At 46.4% G+C, this 20,601-nt stretch overlaps 3 protein-coding genes across 8 annotated transcripts; 1 reads left to right on the top strand and 2 right to left on the bottom strand.

The window, feature by feature from the left end:
* RNF186 (ring finger protein 186) lies at window positions 1-6,009 on the bottom strand. 5 transcript variants are annotated; one of them, XM_035557621.2, is made up of 3 exons: window positions 5,792-6,009; window positions 5,024-5,210; window positions 1-2,971 (listed from the first exon to the last, which is right to left on the bottom strand). In XM_035557621.2, exon 3 carries the CDS (start codon window positions 1,923-1,925, stop codon window positions 906-908), a length of 1,020 nt encoding a protein of 339 aa, XP_035413514.1. In that variant the 5' UTR covers window positions 1,926-2,971; window positions 5,024-5,210; window positions 5,792-6,009; the 3' UTR covers window positions 1-905. The 5 variants fall into 5 exon arrangements, with proteins under 5 accessions (XP_035413514.1, XP_035413516.1, XP_035413513.1 ...); XM_035557623.2 differs by having other exon boundaries at window positions 9-2,971; window positions 4,869-5,210; window positions 5,792-5,956; XM_035557620.2 differs by having other exon boundaries at window positions 9-2,971; window positions 3,607-5,210; window positions 5,792-5,954.
* A 3-nt stretch (window positions 6,010-6,012) lies between these two features.
* OTUD3 (OTU deubiquitinase 3) lies at window positions 6,013-15,628 on the top strand. 2 transcript variants are annotated; one of them, XM_035557619.2, is made up of 8 exons: window positions 6,013-6,159; window positions 6,683-6,831; window positions 7,637-7,749; window positions 10,523-10,645; window positions 11,341-11,463; window positions 11,997-12,087; window positions 12,883-13,064; window positions 13,392-15,628. In XM_035557619.2, exons 1-8 carry the CDS (start codon window positions 6,026-6,028, stop codon window positions 13,566-13,568), a joined length of 1,092 nt encoding a protein of 363 aa, XP_035413512.1. In that variant the 5' UTR covers window positions 6,013-6,025; the 3' UTR covers window positions 13,569-15,628. The 2 variants fall into 2 exon arrangements, with proteins under 2 accessions (XP_035413512.1, XP_035413511.1); XM_035557618.2 differs by having other exon boundaries at window positions 11,997-12,093.
* A 2,862-nt stretch (window positions 15,629-18,490) lies between these two features.
* LOC118253320 (group IIE secretory phospholipase A2-like) lies at window positions 18,491-19,984 on the bottom strand. Its single transcript, XM_035557550.1, has 4 exons — window positions 19,957-19,984; window positions 19,684-19,831; window positions 19,168-19,280; window positions 18,491-18,633 (listed from the first exon to the last, which is right to left on the bottom strand). Exons 1-4 carry the CDS (start codon window positions 19,982-19,984, stop codon window positions 18,491-18,493), a joined length of 432 nt encoding a protein of 143 aa, XP_035413443.1.
* Window positions 19,985-20,601: the final 617 nt, after the last annotated feature.

Genomic DNA, 20,601 nt, shown 5'->3' with positions numbered 1-20,601 from the left:
GCAGTTAGCATTATTCAACTTTAATGGACGCGTTCCATATAAAAAAAATCGTGTGTGGTATAGCAGAACAATTGACAGATTCCTTTTTATCTGTGGAAGGAGAATTTGTGGGCATCTCCAAAAGGCAATGTCGCACGTAATGTGAAGAGAGCAAGAAGAGAGGTGGTACAGGTAGCCAGGTAAAGAAGTTCAGCTGAGAGAAACTATTTTTGTGCTAAATAACACAGGGAACTCAGAGTGTCATCAGCTTTTCAGAGCTTTGCGCTTTGCAAGTTGTGAGCTTACGATTAGAAATGTTGATTTTGCCTCTTCCTCTCCAGTTTCGAGTACAACTTGAGATGATGTCAACTGATGTTCCCTTTTCCCATTCCCACCCCTGCTAAAAACCTTCTGGTCAGGGATCCAGATTAATGCAATAAACTGTGTTTAAACTACCCTCTTCCATTAAGGCTAGGCATCCAGCCCCAGACTTAGCAGTCTAATTCCCCACGTTGTCACAAGAAAAGGTATACCTGTGTTAGGAGTGGGAAAACACAGTAACAGCTACAGATTTTCACAGGATACAAATGTCACACGTTTCAGCTAATGTTCTGCAGTAGTAATTGGAGAGAGGATGCGAGCAGGACTAAAATGTTGAGAGCAAAACAACAACTATTCATCTGGGATAAAAAACTGCAAAGAAGGCTTACAATTTTATCTTACAAATATCAGCATACAAGTATTTTACCGTTTTCAGTAATAAAATTAAACACCACTGCATTGCCTTTGAGGCTTAGTGGGATAAGTTAGACACTTTGAGGTTCTGATGTGAATGTTTGCTTTCAAAGTCCAGCAACTGACTAGTGCTTCTGATACTCGGCTGTGCAGGTGGAACCAGTCATTATCTCGAGGCAGCTCATGCTGTTTCAGGCAATAGCAGCGATGTGGGTCTCTTTGTGGCAGGCTGTGAGTGAGTTTCCATTACAGCTCCAGTAGCATTTAGGAGTGCAGCAGAGCACCATAGACATGACCAACCCCAAAGTAAGCATGAGACAAATTACCCATTTTATCGTCCCCGAGTATATAAACGGGAGGATGAGGATAGTGAGAATCACCAAAAGCAGCAGGAGCAGCACAAGTCTCTGGATAGCCAGCCTGTTGTCTGCTGGAACATTTTGGTCTCTGTATAAAACGTCTTGGCTGCTCTGAGCCCAGCCGCTGCTGTCCAGCCCCAGGGGAGAGATGTGTACCTCAAGAGCCACGTCAGGATGTTCCAAGTGGTCCATGATTTCTTCTTTATTTGGAAGCGTGCGGATAAATCCTCCTGACACAGACGTGTTTTTTCTGCACAGGGGGCAGGTGATTATCCAGGTGTCGTCTTCTTTCCTGAGGATAAGCTTGAGGCAAACTGCGCAGAAAGCATGCTGGCAGTCGAGGAGCTTTGGGACTCTGTACACGTTGTACTTGTTGAAGCAGACCAGGCAGTCCATGTCTGCAATAGATGATGTGGGTGAAGGCTGGTAGCTCGTTTTGGGACTGTACACTTCAGGAGAGCTTGAGTTTATTACCATAACAAGTGGCTTTGGGTTTGGATAGTCACTTTCCAAAAATGCTGGCTTAAAGGTATCAGGACCATCTGGCTCTATGTCCGGAGATCTCTCCGTCTCTTTAAGATGTTCTTCAGCAAATACCAGTCCCTTCGCGTCGGCAGCATTTTCCGTGAGGGGTCCTGCTCCGCTCATTTCTGCAGCACCTTCTGCAAAGGGCGCAGGACTAGTCTTCTCAGCCTGTGGTACTCCAGAAGCTGTCGATCTGTTTTCGCTGCTTGGCTTGTCCGTGGATTTCTCCATGGAGATAAACCTCGGTGCAGTTTGTCTTCCCTTAGCTGAAGGGTTTGCGGAGTTTCTGGCTCCTTTTATGTGCTCCTTTATTCCTGTTGTATGCATGATCGAATGACAGCTTTAAGCGTGTTGTGCTCTTACAATGAGATGTTTTTAAGAGGTGGTGACCTGAGTTAACGATTAACTTCGTGGCCAAGACACTTTACAACGGCTGATATCACTGAGCAAATCCTGTCCAGAAGCAGATCCCATGGCGTTAAGAGACTGCAGCTTTGTTCACCGTGATGGCCAGAGAGAACGGCACTACCATTATTACTGAATTAGTACTTAATTTGTTAAAAAGCAATTTCTCTGCATTCGAAACGCAGCCTTGTTGGACAGTGACAGATCCAAAAGAATTATCTGGTATGAAATGGTGTACTGAACGCAGTGCTTTGATTAGAGAGAGCATGGGACAGAAAGGCAGGAAAAGTGTCCTGCTTCTCTCTTGCACTGGCTTTCTGCATGCCCTCGGTAAGTTGTTTCATTCTCCTCTTAGCTGTTGGCATTAGAACCACAGCGAGGAACGTGTCATCTCGCGCTGCGTCGCAAAAGCCTTTTACCTTGGATTGACAGGAGAACTCAACATCTGTTAGCCAGACTCTGTCAGAGCTCCTCAGGGCAAATTGAATTAGGAGTGAAAAGGTGATGTTAAAATACATGTAACCACAGGCAAACGTGTTTCTCGTGCTAGGTGAATTTGAAAGAAGAGCATACCTAGTCCTCTTCCTTTCCTTGGAACTCCACGTTTCCAGAGTTGTGTGCCATGGCATAACTGTCACACCAGTGCTGAACTCTCCAGGTAGGAGGTCTGCTCTTGCTGTAGCACTACTTGCTGCACTAGAGCTCTTCCCTTACAGCATAAATATGTTAATGTTGAGTGTTAAATGTCGGATTATTATCAATTCCTTATTGTAGGAACATCCCTGTTGGTTTTAGTCATCGGAGGGCTTCAGGCACTAACTGAAGCGTGGTTGGGGTCCCCGAGGTTCTTCCAGAGTCCATGGGAGAGGTCTGTTGGTAGGACTCTTCCTTTTCTTGCTGTTCACAGGACAAGCTCATGCACTCTCGGGAATGCACTTATGAATTCACTTTGTGAATAGTCAGCTCATCTAAAAAAAAGAAAATAAAATGCATAAACACAATCCCTCATTCTCTAACTTCTTTCTGCCTTTCTTACTTGAGGTGTAAAATACAGATTGTTTTCACAGTAAGAACCCCATGGAAGGAAGGAAGGTAGAAAAGGAAGGATTGCCAATACCGGAAGGCTAGACTAGGTCAGAATTCCTGGGAGAAGACATGCAGTACCCAGTCTGCAGCCTCAAGTGCACCTGAGTGCTGGAGCTATCTCTGCTACCGAGTCCCAGCCCCTCTGTCCAACGGGCAGCAGAAAGAACTGAAACAACCACGATTAGAAGGGGAAGGAATTCAGGAGGGCTCTAATCTCACGAACTGCTGGCGGGGGGATGAGGTGAGAAGGTTCTTTGCTGAGAAATAGTAAAAGGTTAGTTGTTAGCAAACTTCACAGAAGTGTCTGGGTGTTCCTGCTATGCTTCTGCTGACACAGGATATAGCAGTGTTTGACAGGCTTTGAGGTGACCCCAGATTTTAGGGAGCATGAAGATCTTTCATTTGCAGAAGTGGGACTCGTATTTGAAGTGCAAGAATGTTTGGAATTGGGCTTGGTGCACTGCAAGGCTTAGTTATGTTTAAAAACAGGATAATTTTTCTATTGCATTTCACATACCTATTAGCAAGTTAATTCTGTTAAAAAAGAAAAGATACGGGGGGGAAAAAAAAGACCATTTTTACAATGCTTTTCAAGTTTCATTTTCAGACTGTTAGTTCCCACGCCTTAGTGTCTTAAAACTTAGAGATTCTCAGTGAATCATTGGAACAATATGAAACTGCCTTGCAGATGTTGGGAAGCTGGAACAGCCACCAACGGGGGCAGCTACACTGCAAACTTAAAAACTCAGCGGGATGAATTCATGCCTCTGCTGTTTGCTCTGTCTTCAGCAGCGTCTGGGAGTGACTTTCCCTTTGAACACATGTCCTGGAAACCCAGCTGTTTGAGACACGTCGTTACTTTGCTACTGATGCATGTCAGCAGCAAGGACGACTCGCTCGAAGGAAGGGAAAATGGAGCTCATCACGGCTTGGCGAGGCCCTGCGCTTCCCCGGGCACGCAGGTGACTGCCACACGCATCAGGGACCCCAGGGCAGGCAGCAGGACCTGGCGTGGGGGCTCTGAGGCTGCAGCTGTGCAATTCCTGAGCTGCTTTTGGCTGGTCAGGCAGCGGGTGAGCTCTCTGCCCAGTTTTATTGGTGATATTTAATTAAAGATGCCTTTTCATTGTTGTCCTCCCCTGATGACATTTTCAGCCACGTGTTCAAAGGGCCTGTCCAAATTTTGTCTCAGTTTTGTCTTCGGCTGCATGTGTGATGTTCACTGGCTTGTAGGTATGTTGTAGTGAGCTGAGCTGACTATAGCTCTTTAATGCTTCGTATGCTAATTACCATTTCATTAATCATTTGCAGTCACTTTACAGACACATCCTGTTTTCCTGCTTTTAGAGTGTTTGCATAAGAAAATGTTTTTCCTTGGAATGTCTCTTCGCATGGATTTGTTTATGGCAGGAAATGGATATAAAAGAGTAGTCACATCATTCCAGGTTAATCTCGGAGTGAGACACCAGCTTGCTATCGCAGAATCATTCAGGTTGGAAAAGACCTCTTAAGATCATCTAGTCCACCCATTAAAGCTATACAGCTTTCAGCACAGTAGTCTTCAAAATATTCTAGGAGATAATGTTTATAGTTCCTCGAGCTTCTTCCTGCTCTCAAGTTAGATTACAGCTTGTTGTGACTGGACAAAAGGAACTTACAGATATACACGACTTAAATATTATCTTGATGTGAAGCCTTGTATGGTATCACCTGTTAATGGGCATAAGCGTGAGTAAGAGCAGAGAGCTGCAGTGCCTGGGCAGTCACCTTCAGACTTACAGCGCATCTTCTGGCGCGACAGGGAGCTTCTTACACAGGGGTTGAAAAGCAGCTTGGAAGCAGCCTTTCACCTGCTCCTAACCAAGGCCTGTTTGACCTCACAAATGCGACCTGAGAGCCTCTCGGGGGAATCCAACGTGGCTATTTGGTCTTGCCTTGTTTGTCTGCGACATGCTCCTGTAGCACACCCATAATGCTCATGCCTGGGAAGATGATTCACTCTGTATGTCGGTGTCTGTTTCTACATTGGGAGTGTTTTCTTAGCTTTCATCAGGAAGCTGTTTGGATGAACAGAGCTAGGAACTGGAATTTGACAGCATCAGGCAAATTGTCTGGTCATACCTGCAGGGCAAAGTAGGGCAAGAAAAAGAATAAATAAACGGGTAACCGCTGATGGATTAGAATGGGCCCAGTGATTGGGGGCAGCACTGGATGGTGTTAATGGTGGGGGGCTTGTTTCAGTGCTCACTGTCAGAAGGGTGGCACAGCGGGAGGCTAGCAGGAAATCTCCATGTGCTGAGCCTTCAGCTGTGGCCGTGGTCTCAGTGTGGGGCTTGTAACCAGGCTCTGGAGCTGCCCCAGCTGTTTTACAGCTGCAGCACCAGGCTCAGCGGGGGTGCTGATGTGTGCCCCGTGATTTGCCAGCTCTCCACCCACCTTCTGCCCAGAGAACGGGTGATAGAAGCCCTTTTACTAACACAGCCGGAGCTTCCCTCCCAGCTGAGCAAACTGGGAGCGGGTCCCGAATGGGCCCCCTTCTCCGTGCCCACTCCTGGCTCAGACGAGAGCTTCCCGGGGCGCCTGGGGAAGAGGAGGGAGGCACAGAATCGGGCTCGTTTCAACCATTTACAGGCTGCACTCACAGCCCACGCCAGCCGGGCTTCCCTCACAAGGCTCCCAAGAATTTTCTGACAGAAATTCACCGCCCTGCTGCAGGCCTCGGGTTTCGCTTTTCCAAAGCTGCCTCAGCAAATCCCTCGGCGGCGCTGCTCCGGCTCCGCTCCCGGCCTGCGCCGCTGCTCCCCGAGTGCCACCTCGCGGGCTCCTCGCCTCCTCTTCTTCCTCTTCCTCTTCCTCCTCCTCCTCCTCCTCCTCCTCCTCCGGAGGCCCGGGGAAGGTGACAGGCCGGCGGCGCAGGCGCGGAGCTCCCTGCGGGGATGTCCCGCAAGCAGGCGGCCAGGGCCCGGCCCGCCGGCCGCAGGAGGGCCCCGAGCCCCGCAGCGGGCGGAGGCGGCCTCGCCAGGCAGCTCCGGGCCCTCGGCCTCAAGCTGCGGGAGGTGCCGGGCGATGGGTGAGTGCTGGGGGCACCCGCGGGCCTCCCGACCCCGGGGGAGTTTGCTCCATACCCGCCCCGTGCCCGCAGGGAGAGGGGCTGCACGCAGGGGGTGTGAGGGGCTTGTGTGTCCCCCCTGCCTGTCACCCGAGGGCTCTGCTGCGCCCAGTCCCGGTCGCCAAGGGCCTGAGGGCTCCCCTGGCCGTGTGGGACACGGAAAGGTCCGTAAGTATGGGGAGAAAGGGGAGATAGATGTGTGTGGGCTGAGGAAGTGTTTGGTGAGTGGTTGTATTGGCCTCGCTTATTTCTCTCAGTGGCGGTTGGGGATGGTTTGGCCCAGCACTGTTGCTGCTTTTGGTTTGCTCTGTACAAGCTGATGACATGCTCACTTAAAACCTTATGTTCTTACCATAATTTCATCAAATCTCAGCTCCTGCTGCCCAATCTATTTTTTCCACTGCTACACCAGGGTCATTGGTTTAACGTTGCTCTCCGGTAGCAACGTTTCAGACGCGCTAACACGCAGCTTCTCTTCCCTTAGCAATTGCTTGTTCCGGGCCCTTGGTGACCAGCTTGAGGGGCACTCCCGAAACCACCTCAGACATCGCCAGGAAACGGTGGACTACATGATAAAGCAGCGGGAGGAGTTTGAACCGTTCGTGGAAGATGATGTTCCCTTTGAGAAACACGGTACAGTCTCTGTAGACGCTAATAGAAGGGGTTGTTCCAAAATGAGGTTACATCTCCTTTGGGTACCTTTCCACTAAACCATTTCTCATCCCTGAGCTATGCTATGGCCACTCTCTAGTTTTTAGAAACAGCAGTGAGTTTACCTTTCTCTCTGTTACCTTTCTGTAGAAAGATGAGTTATTAAACTTCTCCTGGAACTTGTTTGAATTTAGGAAGAACTTGGAGAAGGAGAGAAAAAAAAAAGTCTAGAAGTAATAATTTGGTGTTTTCAAAAGGAACTTGAGAAAATGAAGTTTTCTCAAAACTTCATTTCAGTTATTCGAGGGTGAGCAGAGAGCTCACCCTTGAATACTGGTGGGTGTTGTGTGGCTGATCTCCTTGGATTTGTTTTTCTCCTTGACACTTGATATTTCATAGTGTTAACCCAGGGGAAGATGGAAAGCAGAGACCAATGCAGCCTTTGTTCTAACAGCTTTGGGTATGTGCCAGGTGACATGCAGGTGGTGCGTGAAAGTAGTCCGGTCATTTAGCACATGGCACCTACCTTCAGAGCTGACACGGAACTGATGGCCTTGCATAATCAAAAGGTGTACTGCGTTTTTGGAGGTTTCTGTGGTCGTTTAAGACTTAGTAACTTCTGTCGCTAACAGATTCTTGCCTCTGCAGTTACCATTTAATAGTTGGGATTTCCTTTCCAAAATTTCTTGGGCCCTTGTTGCAATTTTGTTACTTGCTAAACCTCCGGTGCCTTTTGAAGTCTCAGAAACTGGTTCTTCATCTCTTATGAATGTTTGTTTTCCTTTAGTTACCAACTTGGCAAAGCCGGGTACCTTTGCTGGCAACGACGCTATTGTGGCCTTTGCAAGGAACAATCAAATGAATGTGGTTATTCATCAGCTTAATGCTCCACTGTGGCAGGTGAGAAACAAAACTTCCATATTTTGGTCTAATTTTTAGCTGATGGATACAAACAGCATTGAAACTTTCTGATCTGTTCACAGAGAACAAATATACTGGTTGGCAGCCATAGTTAGCTTGGCGCTTGCTTTTTCAGCCTTGAAGGAAAACTCAAGTTCTCTGTGGGGTTTGGAATGAGAAGTTGATGGTTCTGACAACTGGAAAATGAGATTCTGGACTGGGCAGGAGAGGGAAAAAAAAGTTTTAAAACCTTAAAGTGGTGTTTAATCAGCTTCTGGAAAGGACTGTGTGCTGTGGATTCCTTTTACAGCTGGGGACTGGAACAAGTAATTCATTGGGTCTCTCCTGCTCTCTTTTTTGTTGTTGTTTTCTTGTGGCAGATCCACACTGGCACGGGTCCGTACTTGATCTCTGCCTGTTCATTGAGCAAGTGAGAACCTACATCCAAGCCAGGATTGTTTCTTGACATTTTTTATGAGGGTAGTAGAGGGTTTAAGGGCTAAGCTCAATTCACGGAGAGTACCAATGAAGTATGTAGGCTAAACAGGGCAGTAAAGAAAAAAAGACCAGGTAAAAGCCGTAGGTGGTGTCTTTTGAAACATTTGGAACATCGTCAGATAGATTCTGAACCCGAATAAGTTTAAACCCATATCTATATGGCAGCAATGGGCAGTAAGACAGCTCACCTATGTATTAAAAAAATAAATAAAATCAACTGCTTGACCTGCAAGAGACAACAGAGGTAATGGAGGTAATGACCCTGCAGGAGAGGTCATGGAGGTGCTGTTCATGTGTTGTTGCTGTTTTGAACCAAATACTCACCTCAGTGCACTTAACTCTTACCGATCTTTTTGCACATCCTCTCAAAAATCTCAACCTCCTTTTTCCCATTCATTGACCTTTCCTGGGCTGTAAATACCGAGTTTGTGATGAGGTTCCATTTTGTGTGCCTGAGTGGAGTTTTGTTAGTGAGAGTGCGTCATGAAAATGGCATAAGTAAAGAGAGCTGTCAATAATGTAAGGAGTCCCCTACCCACACAGAGGGGATCACAACATGGGGACAGTCTTACCAAGTTACTAGACTCATCGAACCCAAGACACCCTTTTTCTTTCTGTTGTCCATACTATTTTGGAAAGACTAGATTACAAAGAGAGCATTTCCAGAGAAGCAGATCAGCAAGATGCTTTAAGCAGATGGTGTGAATCTCTCTGTTGGTTTCAACTCTAAAGCAGATGGTGCATTATCCTTTAATTTTAAGAGAGCCATTGGCATATGCTGAAGCTAAGGTGGAGAAATGTGAGCAGAAGAAGTGTTTGGGACCTCCAGCTGTTTCTCAGGCTGTTGGAGCTGGGCATTTCTGTGCTGACTTCTTAAGGCTTTAAGCACCCTTTACTTTTTTTTTTTGATATTTTGATAGTGACTGCAAATACAGAGGTAGAAGTCAGCACAGATGTGTTATTTTATTGGTTTTTGGGGTTACTATTTACCTTTTTCATGTGTTTTTGCTTTTTTTTTTTTTTTAACTGCAATTACATTTTACTTACAATTTCAGTGTATTTTGGAAAGAGCTCACACAAAGAGGCTTCAGTTTCTTTGTCAGTAGTTGCCAACTTTCAGAATCTTTCAAGAGCTTCAGGATTTGTTAGATACCTATTTTGACTCTGGCAAACGAAAAATGTTGATGATAGATCTTACTGAAAGCCAACGCGCTGAACAACTTAATAAGATAAAAGGAGTTAAATATAACCGATCATTGAGTTGGAATTTACGGGTGAGCAAGTGTAAAATAGATGAATGGAGAATATCTGTTGTGAAATCCGAAGTTGTTCATGTAGTGCAGACTGCAGGCGTAGTCAAAAGGTGACCTGGTGTAAATTCTGTAAGTTGGGAAAAGACGTAAAAGGATTGGGAAACTCTGGAGCCCTAAAGCAAACTTTTTTGTTGTTTGCTTACTGTCATCTTCTCCAGCAAAGGTGTCAGATCTTTGAACTCTGGCTCGACAGGTAAGCAAAGGAGATTTGCAGGTGTGTAATTTTCTGCATTCCTTGCAGGAGTCAAAATGCTGCTGGCTTTTAGCTAACAGCTTGAGACCCTTATGATCAGGGTAGGAACTGTTCTTGCATCAGTATAGATAATATCCAGAGCGCGAATTCTCTTATGGAGGCCTCTGTAATTGATGCTGACAAAGCAAAGGAACATTTGTGCTCCTGAGTGGAGTTAATAAATTTTCATGGTTTGGCTTCAGTGGTCTTTCTTTTAAAAGCAAACAGTATCAACTTCAAATGTGAATCGTTAAAACACCGTCTTGTGAAAACGGCAGAACAAAACGTATTCTGGGTGAGTGTTTCCACTGTGGTCCTGATTTGACCACACTCATGTTCCTCATATTTGAGGGGAAAAAGGCATCGTATATTGAATGGAGGCTGTTGCTGAAAATGGGGCTGGAAGAGATGATCGGAAAATTGTAGAAAACTTGTTTTGATTGTAGAAATCGCTTTGAGCTTAGCCCTGAAGTATTTTCGTATCATGTTTTGTTTGTAATGATGTAACTGACCCAGTGCTGTTTATCTTATCCTTGAGACAGAAGTTCTGTTGTTACTGTAGGCACATCTGGATTATTAGGTCAACACTTCCTGTGTAAAGATACTCCAGTAGCTATGTACTTTGCTTCCTAGCACAGTGTTTATCATTGCTTCAAAAAATAATACTAAGAAAAATCCGATGCTGAAGTTATGTCCAAATCCTCATTTGTGGTCTGCTTGGTTCAATTAGATTCGAGGCACAGACAAAAACAACACGAGGGAGCTGCACATTGCATATCGGTATGGAGAGCACTATGACAGCGTGAGGAGAATTGATGATGACTCAGAAGCTCCAGCATATCTTCAGATGGAGGTTGGTTACGACAGAATGACCTGAGATAGCTGTGGGGATAAATAACAGCTGAATGTTACTGGCTGATTTGCTTTCTCACTTGCATTGAGATCGAGAGAAGAATTTGGTCCCTGTCTCACGTGGGGATAGAAAAATTCCTAACGTGATTGTAATTAGTACTGCCTGCTCTCTTGAGACCATATGTGAAGTGCTTAAATTACTGGGCTGGAAATCAGCCTTGAATGTGATGCAGTGATACGGGCTGTAGAAGTCTTGAAGTAACCCCATCTTAATTATGTACTCATCACCTCAAATGCAAAAACAAATGGGAGGGAGGAAATGGATGGAAATGCAATGGCTGGATACAATAATTCTCGTAATGTCTCACTTTTTCCTCATAAGGAGTAAGCTGTGCTGTCCTCAAAGTTCTATGTACACATTTGTATAATGTGTGATATTGTAATAAAATTAATACTTCATTTAAAAAGCCAGTGATTGGTTGTTGGTGTACATGATCTCATAGTATGAGAGTTTGCTTGACAGCGTATGAATTGTGGGAAATGGTTCCAGTGATAACAGAAATTACACAATATCCAGGACTCCTTGATACAGGATGTTTCTGAGAAATCTGTGCCAAAATTAAATCTATATTAATGACAGGTTTTTTTAAAAAAATGTGTATGATGAAATAACTGTACGCTTTGCTTTTCTTATAGATGCTTTCCAAAAACGATGCAAGTGAGGAGGAAATGAAGCCAGAGAAGAGTGGCTCTGAAGATGAGATTGAAGTTGAAAAGGAAGCTGCTATACAAAAAGTGTGCAGTGCAACTGGATGTTCAGTAAGTATTGAGTAGCCTTTTTTCCTTAAGAAAAATTTCAGAGCGTGTTTGTCCTGGACAATTTCAGTACTACAGCCACAAATTGGAATGCATTTCATCCTAGACTCAATGAAATGCACACTGTGTGTGAATATTGAACAGTTTTGTAGGGTTTGTCTTGCAGTCTCTCAAGAAAATTTACTTTGAAACAAATTCTGTAAAATTTCACAAATTGTCTAGTCATTCAGGATGTTCAGTTTTTAGCTGTGGTAGCTAGATAACCTGTGTGGTTACTGCAGGTTGTACTGTGCAAATGCAGAGAATGAAAAGGATCAGGAGTGAAACAGTTAATACTGAAATAGCATAGCCCTTTTTCCTGGTATCTTTGAGATTTTGAAGTTTTCTCCCTCACCTTCTTGAGAAATGGAGTATGGGCTGATTGGGAGATCATAAAAGCAGACAGCAGCCCCCTCCTAATGGTGCAAATGGTTGCTGAATGGTGTCTGTATGTCACTGGTTTGAACTCTCTTTAACGTTGTCTTTCTCTTGGACAGGACATTGAGTTAGTAAGCCAGGTTCTGAAAGTGGAAGACTACAACGTAGATTCTGCAATATTTGCCATCCTTCAAGTGAAGGAAATGGAAGGTATCAGTAAGTACATGGACTTTGTCACTTGCTAACATCAGACAGCATTCCTCTGAGGCATTGTTCACTGTAAACAGCAGTTCAACAGGGACAGTAGCAGTGGAAGCTTCCTGTTGGCTGTGCTGCTGCCTCAGCCTTTCTGTGCTCGGGAAGGTTATGAGGGCAGATTTTGTGCAACTGTGGAGCCTTTCAGTAACAGTGCCTGTTGTGAGATTGACCTGGGACTATTCAAGGCACTGAGCTAAATTCTTATCAGCCACTGAGCATGCCATATCCTAATTGATCTGGTTTGGATTTGTTCTGCTCTACAGTCTTGAAAACTCCATGCAAGATTAGTAATCCCTGGACCCATTCTGCGGCCTCCTCACCAGATAACTCAGGTTTACCAGCATCTCAGAGCACGTTCCATCCTAGGTCTGTTCTCTGGAGAACCTGAAGTGCCAGGTGTAGCCTAGTTCTTGAGCACTAGAGTCCCTGGCTTTTCTCTTGGTTGCCTGTGACATGGGGTCCTCTCTGTGAAGTTACAAGCAGACATTACTAGACCTTTACACTGAAGTTCTGTAAAATAACAGCATGCCACTGGATTAGTGCGGAGTGTCCCCTTTCCACATTCCAGCAGATGAAGAATATGTTGTCCTATGTGAGCAGACAGAAGAGGCTACTGAACTTTGTCTTTTTCCCTACTCAATCCAGCTTCCAAAAAAACAGTTCCAGAAAGCCTGGAAGAAGGAATTGGCTGACACAGAGACAGCTTCTGTGTATAGAGTGTCTGAGAAAAAACTCTGTTGTTGGTAGGTGCTGAGGAGCAGCGCGATCCTCAGAGCAAAGGTCAGAAATCGTGTACCTCAGCCCTGTGGGAAGATAACAGAAGTGGTTCAAGAATCTTCAGAAATCAGAGTTTGCATCAAGATGAAATAGAAAACCACAAAGGACTGGCTAAATCTAATGAAGATAGTCGATCCAGCAAAAACCCAAAGGTATGTGTAAGGGTGGTTTGACAGTGATTTGTGCATTCTTTAAAGATTAGAGCAGTTCTTAACCAGCAATTATTTTCTTGTTTGAAGTAGAAAGCGCTTCCACTTACTGGATTTTGTAGCTGCTACAGTTGTGACTTTTCTCCAAGTCAAGTGTTTATTAGTGACATACGGCACTCTTTCTAAAGTGCACAAAGTTCAGATAGTCTGGAATAAACATTTTCTGGCAGCTGCTTTGGTATCTGCTTGTCTCCTTTCCAGTGTGTTATTTTTCCCCAGCTGGACAGTAAATGTCTGTTTTCAACTTTGTTTTCATTCTTCCCTTTTCAGGTATCAAAAAAACTAAAGAAGGAACAGCAACGGCTGGAGAAAAAGAAGAGACAGGAAGAAAGGCACCGACAAAAGGTCTTGGCCAACAAAAGTAACTGTGCAGATAGCAACAGGAGAGAGATGGACTCGGATAACCAGATCACCTTGGTGAAGGCCATGACGGCTCTAAACATATGACTGAATGTTCTGAGCATTCTGGTGAGAAAAGCAAAGGAAACCGATCAAGACAAAACTCCTCTTAAGCAAATTTCCAAGCACCCACTGTCATCTTGAAATCAATTTCTGCAGAGATCTCTGAGCACATAGGAACTTTGTTTCTTCAACTGCAGGGCAAACAGTTACTCAGTAATTCTACGTCAACCTGTGTGAGAGAAGAGAGTTTTAAACTTAACAAAAAAGTAGAGGTTTATTTTTGTTCTTATGGAGTTAGGTTAAGGTGAGAACCTTTTCCCCACACAGCAATGCCAGACTTGCTTTGAGATCTCTTGATATGCTTAGATTTGTTATAGCAACTTTGTGCTTAGTTATGCTTAGAGGAGATTTATTTTACCTTACTGTCAGGGAAAGCGTTAACAGTTCTCAACTCAGGAACACACTTTTTTTTTTTTTTTTTTAATTTAAATTTAAAAAGTAAGGGAACAGAGGAACAGAATCCTTCCAAAACACTAAGTGTCAGCCAACACTCTCAAACATAATATTCCTCTTTTCTTTCTCATCCAAGAGAGTTAAACCAGTGGGCTCCTGGTACTGCAGAGCCATTTCTTCTGATCTATAAAGTCTAATGAGGTAGCAATATGACACACTACAAGCAGGCATGAGATTTCTGCTGAGTGCTGTTACTTGAACATCTGGAATCTCATCTCCTTTGCCATACTTTGGAGCTGTAGGGCCACTCCAGAGCTTTAGTCCAAGCCAGGAACTTAATAGTTTTTAGTCTCTAAATGAAATTTGTGTAGCCAACGGATTGGGAGTTCTGGGAACAAGCTTCCAAGCAGCAGCGATCACTGGGAACCCTGCCTGCTTCACTCTTCGTAAATCAAGCTTTTTCCAGAATAGGATTTTCATCTTAAATCCCTCTTGCATATGGTCACTAGGTACTGTAGAATGTATACTTTGAATCCTGTGGTGCTTTTATAGGGAATTTGGACTGAAGTGTAAGGACTGTGGGATTTGGCCCTAGACTTATGGCTTGCAGTATTTCAGCCTCACTCAGGTTTTGGACTTGTATCAAGGAGTAAGCTTTAAGAAAGCACGTGCACTTACACACAGTAGACAACAGGAGGCACTTCATCAGCCAGGGCAGAGATGAAATAAATTTTTTCAAATTAAGGAGCATTGTTGTTTTTCTTCAAATCTATACATTCTTTGAAGCTTCCAAATCGATACGTAAATGCCTTTTTTTGACTGAAATGCCAAAACCTGAGGTAGTATTTCTTCATATGCTCTGCTACTGCTCTTGATAGAGCATTTGAACAATAAAAAGGAAGGAGCTCTACTTTAAATACTGACGGTGTAGGCGAACAGGCTTGAATGCTTGTTAAAAAGTTACTTTGGTTCCTGTAATGAGCTTGGCAGAAATAAAAAGAAATATAAAACAGCTCTTATGCTTTATGGAGGGACAGTATCTGGGAAGTGAAGAAGCATATTACGTGCTGCTGTAAGTGCCTGTGGCAGGCATTAGAAATTACTGTAGCGGGAAATCTGAATAGTATTTGGTAGGTAGGAGAACATGGATGAGCCTTGAGTTTTCAGTGCTGTTTGAAAATCGGTAAAATCCATTTTATGCTAACCATTAGATGACCTGTTAGCAATGTTATTTCTGGAATTCTCTTTCCCACTTGACTTTTACAAAAGTGGAAAGAGTGGATAGCTTCAGTGGGACAAAGTGCAGGTCACTTCACCGGTGTGATGAGACTGGAAGGCAGCAGGCACGTCAAGGTAGTTCAGGTAAATGTATCACCTTTGTCTTACCCAGCCTTGGAGGGATGTTTTTGGTTTTTTGGTTATTTACCAACAGTCTTGCCTCATCTGCAATACTTGAACAGCAAAGAAAGTCATCCATGGTATCCACGTGTGCAGCAGCATTCTGGAAGGTGCCTTCATCTTCTGTTGGGTTCTGCTGAAACTACACAAGAGTTTTCTTTCTCTTTCCTTTTCTAAATGCTCAGTGGGGCATATGCTTCTGTTACCAAACCAAATCCCCAGTTTTTGATACTGAGTGCAATAAAGGTTATAAAGATCATAGAATCCTAGAATCATTAAGGTTGGAAAAGACCTCCAACATCATCTCGTCCAACCATCCCCCTACCACCAATGTCATCCACTAAACCCTGTCCCTAAGCACCACGTCCAACCTTTCCTTAAACACCCCCAGGGATGGTGATGCCACCACCTCCCTGGGAAACCCATTTCAGTGCCTGACTGCTCTTTCTGAGAAGAAATGTCTCCTCATTTCCAACCTGAACCTACCCTCGTGCAACTTGAGGCCATTCCCTCTAGTCCTATCACTGGTTATCTGTGAGAAGAGGCCAACCCCCAGCTCCCCACACCTTCCTTTCAGGGAGTTGCAGAGAGCAATGAGGTCTCCCCTGAGCCTCCTCTTCTCCAGACCAAACATCCCCAGTTCCCTCAGCTGCTCCTCACAGGGCTTGTGTTCTGGGCCCTTCAACAGCTCCGTAGCCCTTCTCTGGACACGCTCCCGGGCCTCAATGTCCTTCTTGTAGTGAGGGGCCCAAAGCTGAACCCAGCGATTGAGGTGCGGCCTCACCAGAACAGAGCACAGGGACGATCACCTCCCTGGTCCTGCTGGGTGCACTACTCCTGACACAACCAGGATGCCGTCAGCCTTCTTGGCCACCTGGGCACACTGCTGCCTCGTGTTCAGCTGAGCAGCGACCAACACACCCAGATCCTTTTCCTCTGCACAGCTTTCCAGCCACTGCCCCAAGCCTGTAGCGCTGCATGGGGTTGCTGTGCCCCAAGTGCAGGACCCGGCACTTGGCCATGTTGAACCTCATCCCTTCGGCCTCTGCCCATCGACCCATCCTGCCCAGGTCCCTCTGCAGGGCCTTCCTGCCCTCCGGCACATCGACACGTCCCCCCAGCTTGGTGTCGTCTGCAAACTTACTGAGGGTGCACTCAATTCCCTCATCCAAGTCATCAATAAAGATATTAACGAGGATGGGCCCCAACACCGACCCCTGGGGAACACCACTGGTGACCAGCTGGATTTCACCCCGTTCACCACCACTCTCTGGGCCCGGCCGCCCAGCCAGTTTGTAACCCAGCAGAGTGTGCCTGTCCCAGCCATGGGCTGCCAGCTTCTCCAGGAGAATGCTGTGGGAAACTATGTCAAAAGGTTTTGCTGAAGTCTAGGCAGACTACGTCAACAGCCTTTCCCTCATCCACCAGGCGGGTCACCCGGTAACAGGAGGAGATGAGGTTGGTCAGGCAGGACTTGCCTTTCCTGAACCCGTGCTGGCTGGGCCTGATTCCCAGGTTGTCCCACACATTCTATGTGACGGCATTCAAGATGACCTGTTCCATCACCTTTCCTGGCACTGAGGTCAGGCTGACAGGCCTGTAGTTCCCTGGATCCTCCTTACAACCCTTCTTACAGATGGGCGTCACGTTAGCAAGTCTCCAGTCATCAGGGACCTCTCTGGATGACCATGACCACTGATAGATGATGGAAAGAAGCCCAGCAACCACATCCACCAGCTCCCTCAGCACCCTCAGGTGTGCCAGCCAAGCTGGGTGAATGGGGTTGCGTGTATTGGGTGAAGTGTGGGTTAAAAGCAAAACTTCCAGCTTATTTTAATGTGTCTGCATCACTTCATTTTGTTAATAGGCAGAAAAGGTTGGGCATTTGAGTAGTCACGACCAGAACCATTTCTGCAGATGCACTCTGGCTACAAAGGCGTACGCTCACCTGTCAGCTTTCGCGGTGTTTGGAAACTTTGACAAAGGTGGGCAAATTGGGTCAGTCTTAATATGATCTTATTAAGGCGATGTCATCGTGTGTGTGTGTGACCAAACCTTGCTGGTGCCTGGAGCAGAGCCTGTTTGCACACACAAACCTTAGAGGGCAGCATTGACTTAATCAGCTCTATCCCAGCTGGTTTCTCTCTCATCTTTCCTTTCTGATAGAAATGTTTGGTTCACGTTTCTGACCAAGGAGAAGCTAAGATAGAACTCAAAGAAACCCTCTCTCTAACAGTGGAAAGTCATTGAGTGACCCTAGAAAAACAAGAAAAGCTATTAAAACAACAACCTTGTAGAAAAACTATTAAAATAGTAACCGTGTAGAATCACAGAACCATCTAGGTTGGAAAAGACCTTTGAGATCATCAAGTCGAACCATCAGCCTGACCCACCAAGTCCCACCACCAAACTGCGTCCCATAGCGCCCCTATAGAGCTCTGCACCCCACAGAGAGTGCAACCCCATAAAGGGGTGCCAAACTGAGCAGTCTTTGAGGCCAAAGGCAGCATGGAAGCACTTCCACCTTCCAGGTGCAATGAGCAGCTGGCCCTGGTTCGTTAGGGCTAATTGCTGCTGCCACGCAGCTCCTGGGAGACCTTCCTGGTTCCAGGACCCTGTGAGGACCTACTCAAAGATGGGGGTGCAAGAAGGAGCCACCCCGAAACCGCTGTGAGGCTGAAGGAGCTGCTGGCAGTGCCCTGTGCTGCCTTAGTAAGTACTAATTGCTTAAGGAGTCAATTTGTGAGCAGGATGGGGCCGGTTTGCACCCGCGGTCTGGTCACCCTGGGGTGCTGGACCCATCGGGTCTCTGGGGAGGGCTACAGCTTTCCCACCCACTCAGGCATTGAGTCTTGAAACAAGAAAACACATTAGATGCATTTAGAAATTGTCTTTGAAGCTTATTTTTATTTGAAGAAAACTTTTTTTTTTTTTCACGATTTATTGAATTACAAGGAGTGGGTGGGCTTTCCTTGTGTGCAGGTTCAGGGATTCAGGGACTGGCCTCCAAATGACATTTTGGTGCAGTGGGGCCAGAGCTGTGCCTTACTTCATCTCACTGCAGGAGAAGAAATCTCAATTTAGAGCATTTCCATCTGATTTCAAGGCTGACTTCTCTAGCAGCGGGGACGTGAGCCCTTGCACCGTAAGTTCGGGTAATTGTCGTAGCTTTTGTTGTAGGTCCCGAGGTTCCTCTTGAAGCACTCTGCTGCTGCCTTGTCGCACTCGCAGGCTGTTTTTTGGCAGAAATTTCCAGGTTCTGGGGGGAAAAAAAGGTGCCAGAGTTGGAGGTTATCTTTTGAATCATCCCCACTGGCATACGTAGCCAGTGACTCCGGGCAGTCAGCCCTCTTGCCACCTTCCTATCCCGGTGTACATAGCGGCTACAAACATGACCCCAGGGGCAGCTTTTAATTTCCTTTACATCTAGCTCTGTATAGATACTTGTTCTGATCACAATGAAGTTCTTCTTTTTGATTCACTCCCCCCGAAAGGACAGTGTTTGCTCTGGGTGGATGGAAGGACAATCAGGAAACTGGAGTGACAGTGCCACATCCCCGTCCAAGTCAGGTCACTTCAAGTGTTCTGCGTCCAGCTTGGTCAGGTCGTTATCTGGCCTCTACAGAAGGGCAACCCCCATCCTTTGGGAGGTCTGCTAGCTCTAAACTTCACCATTACTTGCATTATTCCTGGCACATTTCCCTCCTTTCCACCCCCTCCAGGTTGATCTAAAGGACGCCAAGGAAAAGAGATCCCACCGAGAGCGTGGCTTTGGCCTCGCGCTGTCTCTTACCGCAGACTATCCGGCCTCCCTGGAGATAGAACGTGTAATGGACCAGGGTGGGATGACAGCCAGGGGATGACGACTTCAACCTGCTGTAGCAGCAGTCGTGGGCATGGCAGCACCTGGTATCGCAGAAGACACCGTCAGGGCAGGGCGGGGAACATTGGGGAGATCACTGCAGTGGCTAACACCTGCTGGTGCACACATCCTGGTGCGTTTCTGCACAGCCTTACAAAAGTAAAAGAAATCCTTCCCCATCCCATCAGCATGAGCTGCTGCTGCTGGGCAGATTTAAAGACTCATTAAGGTCACACAGATGGTTTTGGCATTGCTGTCTCAGCCCCAAGAGCAGGCCTTACCCCCTGTACACAGGGAAGAGGCAGAGAAAAGAAGCAAGTTTCTAAGATTCAGAAAGAGCCGTGTGTTCCTTCCCACACTGCCTGCTCCAGCTGCGCCCTGGTTTGAGCTTTGGGAGGAGAAGAGGGCTGGGAGCATCCTCTCCGTCTCCCCCAGCTCTTCACTCACCAGTCTGTCGCATCCAGAGGTTGTTTGGTTCCCCCCAAGCCGCAGTAGCAGCCGTAGCCGTTGTAAGCCAGCGGGTTCTTACCCGTCTTCAGCTTAATCATCCTAGCAAACTGAACCACGCCGCCGTCCACGGGGGCCAGCCCTGCGACTGGAGACCTGCCGTTAGGAGCACCAGAACGAAGCCCCCCACCCGACCCTCCACCCCAAAACTCCCCGAATTACGGTGGATTTAGGGAAGCTGTTATCACCCCGCCGCCTCCAGGGGGTACTTACGGCAGACGAGGAGCACCAAGAGCTTCATGGCTGGTGGTGAGCAGCTCCGGAGCGGGGCGAGCCTTCAGGTGCTGCACCTTAGGGTGCGCTCAGCTGCACCTCTTATAGCCGACGTGTGCCCGCTCAGCCTGGCTCCTCCTCTGTTGTCTCCACAGCGGGCAAATATTGACAGTCCTCGCCACATCGGTCCCGTTACGTGTGCAAGCTGCTCTCCACTTTGATGGGGGCCTGCTCAGATGCAAATCCCTTTCTCGGAAACGTCGGGGCGCCCTTTGATGGGAGGTTTGGGTGGACTGGTGTGAGTTGGGTCAAGCCTGTGCACGGCTCCAGGTATCTCAGCGCCCTGAACAAAATGGGAAAACTCGAGGGAAAAGAGCAGCAATATCGTTCCTGGGTGGCTGTTAGTTTTTTGGATGTCTCGGTTAGAAAGCTCCATGCTGTGTCTTACTGGTTGCCATAATTACTTGCTTGGGCAGGGAGAAAACACAGCTGGTGCAAAGCATCCTCCTTCCCTGGTTTTCTGCGCAACTGGGAGCTTGCTGGTGCCCAGATGCCCCTTGCCAGATCGGCCTCCAGGGTAAGGAAAAAAAAATAAAATGCAAGCGGAATATAATAATATATATTATAATATATAATTTTATATAT

This window comes from Cygnus atratus, chromosome 21, assembly GCF_013377495.2.
Source record: "Cygnus atratus isolate AKBS03 ecotype Queensland, Australia chromosome 21, CAtr_DNAZoo_HiC_assembly, whole genome shotgun sequence".
Lineage (NCBI taxonomy): Eukaryota > Metazoa > Chordata > Aves > Anseriformes > Anatidae > Cygnus > Cygnus atratus.
Note: the sequence above shows the minus strand (reverse complement) of the source record. Positions and strands in the feature narration are given on the sequence as shown.